This window comes from Phytophthora infestans, genomic scaffold (genome assembly GCF_000142945.1).
Source record: "Phytophthora infestans T30-4 supercont1.87 genomic scaffold, whole genome shotgun sequence".
NCBI lineage: Eukaryota > Oomycota > Peronosporomycetes > Peronosporales > Peronosporaceae > Phytophthora > Phytophthora infestans.
Window position 1 is genome coordinate 411,923 of NW_003303672.1, and position 7,592 is coordinate 419,514.

The window sequence follows — 7,592 nt, forward strand, 5'->3', positions numbered from 1 at the left end:
CTAGGTAGACTGACCTTGCTTTTGGTGGAGTTAGCGCGAGCAGCAGATTTGACAAGCTCACCCTAAACGGTGCGCACGATGACAGTATTGTAAATTAACAACGAGAGAAGCTGTCCTTGCCACGTTTGGTGTTCTCTTTTGATAGCTGGCTGGTGCTCTAGAAATTGTAGAGCTACCAGCAATTTGCTGTACATGTACCAGCAATTTGTGGTACATGTACAGTACAAACGCTACCATCATTCATTCATTTCAAGTATTTAAATGGCGAATACACTCACAATGTAGTCGGGTAATCGAAAAACAGCATAAGCTATACTGTACTATACAGTATAACGCTTGGTGTCCGATGACAGAGTTCATACAGGATAACAGGATCTTGATGCGTCACTTTGTCGCTCACCCCATCTTTTGCACTTCGAAAACTGAAAACTACAATTTCTAGCTGACTGTTGACTGGGCGCTCAGAAAATGGCGATCATGGGCCCCTCAAGGCAACTTCAGTTCTCTTCATTCGATAGTGAATGTTTATAGCAATGCATTTTTCAGGAATGATGGTACTGCTCAACTTGAAGCGGCACAGAGCTTCTCACTTTGCAACTTGCATCGCAGATCAACAGCACCCCAAGACTCCAGCTGCCAGGATGAATGCACACACTCGCTTCGCACTCCCTTTGAACACATACGGCAGTCTCAAGCTCCTACATGACAAGACCCAAGCGAACGTTGACAACAGGACAGACAAAACGATCAACCAGACTGCTGCAGCCACCACCACCACGAATCAGCAGCGTCACAACTCAAAGTTTTCGCAAAAGATGAAGATGCTACTCCCCGGCAAAAAAGTCAATGCCGGGTCGGCATCGGAGGACAGCAAGGCCACGGTGAGCGGGCGGAAGCGCGCGACAACGGTCCATCTCATCGGTTCGCACGCCTTCGTGCAGCTAGGTCCACCCTAGAGGTTGAGGATCGAATTTCCGGCGATTACTGCGGTGGTCTTCAATTTTCAATGATTTATAAACTTAGTAGCGTTGAATTTGTATATTCGGATAGCTCTCATAGGAAGGTGCTAGTAGCGGTAGGAGGAATACTAGTAATGGCCACACCAAGTGCATCAGCGGCTTTCGATATCGCTACAGCAACTTGAAAACACCTTATCCATTGACTACACTCGCTTGATAGTTTTCCCAACACTTGAGACCAACGTGATCATCACGATATCTGACTTTGATTAACCGCCCTTGCCTTCTTTTAATCGAGCATACTAGATCACTCAATGTGCTTGGATCACAACGCTTAGTTTTGTTATTGCTAGCATCAGCGTAGTGCTGCATACATGGTCAAGTGTTTGTCTAAGTATTTTGTACTTCGACAAACACTTGACCATGTACTAAGTAGATTTTTGTGAGTCGCTTGAAATAGTGCTGTAGCCATCTCATTTATTACGTCCACCACACCAACCTTCACTCTGACACCAATTCTTCTTTCGTACTTACACGAACCTGTTCTGTACTATATTTCCAATTCCGCGCGCAAGACGACATTTGAAAATCGCTCAGGGTCAACTAGGCGGGAGGCGCATTCACTGTCGCTTTTCTCTCTGTGTGTGCAGTCTCATGGTGGCCGCAGTGTCCATCTCCCTCTCAGCGATGCCGCGTACCACGCGAATGCCCACACGCGCGTCTCCTCGAGCCTCCACAGCCTCCACAGCACCCACAGGTCCATCCACATCCGTCACAGCTCCATCCACTCGCCGTCGACCTCGCATTACTGGCCCATTAAAGGGCGTTGTAGCTATGGTAGACGTCCGCGTCGGTGCAGACGCTCAGATCGACTGCAGCGACGTCGTGGCTCGTAAACTGCGCGAGCTCGGGGCCTCCACCGTTAAGCGCTTCACTCCCAAACTCACACACATGGTACTTAGCCACTTTACACCCGTATGGAAGACCAAGATCGGCAAATGGCAAGCAGGAGGCGGCTCCATGGCCGCAGCAGCCACCAGATACGAACTAAAGATCGTCTCCCAGCTCTGGGTCAACGCCTGCTACGTCAGTAAGAAGCGCATGGACGAGCTACCATTCTTCCCGGTAAGTCAGCAGAATATCATTGAAACCAACGCTAGTAGAGCCAAACCCAAGCTTAAGAGGCGACAATCGCTCGGATCGGATGCGTCCAAGACCGATAACAAAGAGAATACAGACAACAAGGCGTCAAGCGCCTCCACAGAGGACAAGAAGGAGGCGGCGGCAGCGCCACCGTCGAAATTTAAGGTAAACAAGGCACTAAATGGCGGCAGAAGGAAGCGACGCGCTCTCTCCATGGAGCCTGCGACGTCCGACGCCATTTTGAAGATGCTGGGGACAAGCGAGCCCGTGCAGGAAGGCGAGTTCAGCACACCTACGAAACAGCCTATTCGTTTGAAGAGTGTCAGCTCGTCAGCCAAGCGGAGAAAGACGCTGAATGGTCTACCGACACAACAGGATGAGGACGAAGTCACAGCGTCTCAAGCGAGTGGAATCGTAGCGGAGAGCGAGTCGGAGAATGAGGACGAGAGCAAAGACAAGACGAACGACGTGATTGTGATCCAAGACAGTCAAGCGAGTCAGCCGTCTCCTGCTCAGGCCATGATTTTATCAGGTTCCACGGGTACGCCCACGACCAGCAATGGAGAGCTCGATATCGCTACCCCGGACGACAGTAAGCAGCCCACAGCACGAGAATTACGACGTCGCAACAGGAATTCGCTCTCGTATGGCAGTGGATTGACGCTGAAAACCGGTATTTGGTCCTGTGCCGCATGTGGATGCTCGAATCCACGAACTCGCAGATATTGTACGGACTGCCAGGCTTCCAGGGGCTCAGCTAAGTCGCCAAGTGCTGATAGTACAGCTACTGCGTCGCCTGCAACCGTTGCAAGCACCGTAGCAGACTCTCCCAAGACTCCTGCCACACCGACGACAACTGTGTCCGCCCCAGCGACACCGAAAGGCAAGACGCCGACTTCTAACACGAAAGCGAGAACGCCAGGCTCGGCTAACAGCGTCAAGACGCCTCTCAGTAGTCCGTCGATGCGGGAACGGACGCCGCGGTCACTGACACGACCGACAGCCAGCTCAACTGCCAAGATTCGAACGCCAAGTCCAGCAGCATCTAGAGCAGCGCGAGCATCAACAAAAAGCGCAACGCCCAGTCCTGCCAACCGGTCAAGAACTCAAAGTCCAGTGGCACGTAGCGTGGCACCCAAACCGACAGCGCGTTCGTCGTTGGCAAGTGCTTCCGTGTCGATAGACAAGCCGAAGGCTCCAGTGAAGAAAGCGAAGCGGAAACTACCAGCAACGGCAAGCGCCATAAAGCTCACACAGAGTGCAGCGAAGAAACGTGCTCGTCCTCCTGTCTCCAGCAGCAGTTTGACGACTCCTGTGGTCAAGAAGGCGCGACGAGAGAACAGGGACGACACAGTGAACAAGATGGTGACGCCAGGCTCAGTTTCTGGCTTCATGAGGAAGCATCGCGAGGTGAATTCGACTCCGATCCCAATGGCGATGAGTTTTTCCAGCACAACCAGCAGGAAAACGCCGCGAAAGAGTCCACGCAACGTGTTTGGGATCACTGGAGTCAGTGCAGAGGCGCGTGGAGTTCTTCAATGCGCGATCCACGCGATCGACGCCAATATGGCCAACGAGCCTGGATACCGCAAAGCGCGCGTGCTCAAGAGTATGGATTACGCTGCAGGAGTGACGCACCTTATCGTGGGCAGAGACGCGAGACGCACCATCAAAGTGCTCTTTGCAATCGCTCGTGGGGCGTGGATAGTGACGGAAGATTGGGCGTTTTCATCACTGGAACAAGAGCGTTGGCTGCCCGAAGAAGACTTTGAACTGACCATGTTTGCGAACAAGTACTCACGTGAGCATCCAGAGTCTCGACAGGTCTTCAAAGGCACCAAGTTCTTCGTCGGATCTAACGTGGAACCATCACGTGAAGTGCTTCAGTCTCTAATTCAAGTCGCTGGTGGAGAGGTGAGTCACTGTAGGTGAATTGTTATGGCCATTTGTTCGCTAAAGTTTTGTTATTTGTGTTGAAATTTACAGCTCTGCAACCAGATTTCAGTTGCTGACATCTGCATATGCGGCGATGCCTCGTTGCTCCGACGAGCTCAGCGGACTGGTATTCGTGTCGTCACCTCGAAGGTAACGTCTACGTACTGTTAAAAGTGCTGAGCTATGAACTGTCTAACTAACTGGCATTTTATTCAGTGGGTTTTTGATAGCATCGCGGCTATGAAGCTCGAAGACGACGCTAACTACGCTTTTACTGAATCGTTCGGCACGCCGGCTAAGACTCCGATAAAAAGTCGGCGTGCAGTGGAATGTTTCGGTACGCCAGCGCTCACTCCCGCAAAAAGTCGTTCAGCTGCAGCTTCGGGGCTTGAAGCTCACTCCACCGTTCCAGAGTAAGGCAAACGTTGGAGAATCGGTATCGTATGCGTACACTACGTCGCTGTTGCGACCTTCCCTAATTTTGAATATTCACTTTTTTTAAGCCAAGGAAATGGTTCACTCGTGTGTTCACAGAGAAAAATGAAAAATGAGTCAGCTGCAGATATTTTATAGGAAGTATTTCTGTAACTGTGAGTCTGTGAGCCAAGCATTGAAAGAAGAATGACTGGTTGTTCACGTACCTTGGCAGTACAGTGAAGCTTCTACATGGAGTTGCATGCTGCGAAGTTCGTCATCGCCGCAATTCGCTTCGAGGACAGGTGTACGGCGAGTAGGTGGATCTGTAGGGAGAAGAGGAGTACAGCATGCCGACTTTGAGTATGGATTAGTCAGCTTTGACTGCACTAAGGATAGTGGTACTGCTTATTTCGGGTACCTCGCTCCGGCAAAAAATGAACCAAAATTAAAGCTGCCGACTTTGGATGTTGAATGAGCCAACTATGGGCGGGCAAAGGTGTAAATGATGTATCATCACCGACACAAAGTGAGTGCGGGGGAGGGGGGTTACAAAGTTGAGATTTTATCAATGACGGCTCTTAATTGTATAAGTGAACATGAATCGAGAAAAGGCATCGATGAAGATCAAGAAGTAACGACAAGCAGTAAGGCTAGGCACAGGTAGTGGACCACTGATATCTGGATGGACTTTCGACAAGGGTGTTGTAGCACGTTTAACAACTTTATTAGAGTAAAATGGGGAGCGGTGTGACTTCGCTAACGTGCAGGCAACACACAAGAAATCTGTCTTTGGACCTAGAGGTATAGATCCATCGAGTCCATATATGGCCTGGCTCCTAGATAGACCATTCAAGACACGAACGTTAGGGTGTCCAAGTCGTTTATGTAAGAGAAGAAAGGAGCGCTACTTACCTGAGGCAATAAATGCCGCTGGAGGTGCCGCCGGTTTGGCTTGGAACTGATACAGATCCGTGCTGGTAGTCATGAGCGCTTTGATCTTGAAGCGCTGGTCAGTTTGCATATAACACTATTTGCGGTCAAAGTTGAAGCGAAAGTCGTGCTTCACAGCTGCTGGAATTGATAGCAGACTGAATTGGAGCTGGGGAGCATACAGGACGCTACGAAGTATAAGCTTCTCCATAGTGCCCTTGGAGTCAGTGACTTCCAGATCGACCCGTCTAATGCCTTCGATGGGGATTTGGTTATTACCACCAACCGTAATTGATCCACCACTGGAGGTGATGTTGGTAAATCACTGAGACTCATGGGTGACGTGGCGAGTGCAGCCAGAGTCGATCGTCCAGGTGGGGTCGGGTTCTACCTTGGCTTGAGAAGTGAGGCTAAACGGGAGATTGACTGTGGTTATAAACAGCGATGAGACCGGTGTCACGACGTCCTTGGCGAGTTGCCTTGCGGTTGTTTCCAGAATCGCTGTCGTCGTCATCTTCCTCGTCATTGTCTGACTCAAGAGGGCGACCCTTGTAGCGATCTTGACCGCGTTGTTTGCCGCCATTTCCATGCTTGTTCTTGTTACTACTGGTTTTGCCCTTGAAGTCGCAGTTGTTGTTATTCTTGCCGTGTCATCCATTGCCACCATTGCTCGAGTTCTGGTACGGGTGATCGCGTTTCGAGTTACCCTTGAAGGCGAAGTTAGCAGGAAGCACTGTCCCAGCTTTCACTCGTCCATCTCGCAAATCGTTTTGAAGGCCTTAGCATTGACGAATGTTGTGGCGTGGGAGATCACAGTAGGAGCAGACATTGGCGCTGTCATGGCCTTGCGTTCGTGACACAGGAGGTCCGGTAGCCACTAGAGCCCTCTCAGCCTTGGTTGCAGAGGTCTCTGGTGTGCCCTTGGCCAAGGTGTAGCGCTCTTGAGCTTTAAGATCGCGAGCCTTGCCTTCAATGCTCTGCCTAAGGTCTTCATACGGGATATACTTCCGCTGGCCCTTCCAGATGCGGAGATCGTCCTTCCATGACTTGGGCATCGAGTGAAACAGGTAGATAGACTTCTGTCCCTCGGTCATCACCGATTCGGTGGCTTCAGACGTGGTTTTCATCGCGTTCTTAAGCTTGAGAAAGAACTCGGTTAAGTCGGAGCTTTCCTCATGCTTGATCTCCATTAAGTGGTGTTAAATAAATTACTGATCACCATGAAAGGCGGCTCCCTCGTACTTCTGGAAGATGTAGTTGAATATCTCGTAGGATGTCGTGAGATTCTTGACCAGCCGCACGTGCATGTTGTTCATCGTTTTCATGAAGAAGGCTTTGGTCTTAACTTCTTGTCGACGGCGCTCACTCTGGCTAAAAGGCTGGTGCTTCTCTTTCTTGGCGCGTTTGCGTGCACGGCGAGCCTCGCGCTGGTTAAATGGTCGAACAACCGGGAGGTTCTTCCTCTTGATTTACGTATCGGAGCTGGCTCCAGAGTCATCTTCTGAGTCCGAGGGTGGCTTGAGGTCGTAGTCGCTCTCGTCGTAGTCCACAGCGTCGGAGTCGATTTCGACGTTCTTGGTAGCGTTGGCATGCGGTTCATCGTTTACATCAGACATATCGCTGCCGCTGTACTTACGCTCGTCTTCAGACACACCATCGTAGTCGGACTGCTTTACGTAGCCGAGTAGGTGCTTGCCACGCACACACGGGTATTCCAGACGTCGAAGTTCTCGGCGCCGATGAGGCGTGGGAAGTCGTTGCTAGAGACTTGGCTTGGGCTCATAACCTACGACTCGGTAGGCAGGTAGAGAAGATGAAGAGAGACGAGCTAGTTACTTGTAGGCATCAAAAGACGAAGTGAGGTAGATTAGAGCTGGCCCACTGCAAGCAGGCTGCCTAGCAGCAGACTTAAGATGGTTGGTTTTAGGAGAGCTACACTGGTACAGACTATGGCATTGTTACATCTTGATAACAAAACGAGACCTTTTGTATCGGATCATCAGCTTCCAGAAGTAGCTGGTACAATATGCCACTATGTAAAGGTGCAACCATTGACAAAAACTATTTCTTTAAAGGAGTAAGCAGTTTGAGCGATAAAAGAAACGCAATCTTGGCGGTAGGTACCAGTACATGTATACTAGTACGAAGTATCATACTCCCCGAGTAGACTGATGTGGATAACCCGAAAGACGTTTAAGATATAAGATT

General features: G+C 50.4%; 1 protein-coding gene across 1 annotated transcript; it reads left to right on the forward strand.

The window, feature by feature from the left end:
• Positions 1 to 1,567: 1,567 nt before the first annotated feature.
• PITG_19242 (uncharacterized protein) lies at positions 1,568 to 4,300 on the forward strand (the record flags this gene model as incomplete). The annotated part of the gene is made up of 3 exons (XM_002997098.1): positions 1,568 to 4,016; positions 4,089 to 4,187; positions 4,268 to 4,300. 3 exons carry the CDS (start codon positions 1,647 to 1,649, stop codon positions 4,298 to 4,300), a joined length of 2,502 nt encoding a protein of 833 aa, XP_002997144.1.
• Between the last annotated feature and the right edge of the window lie 3,292 nt (positions 4,301 to 7,592).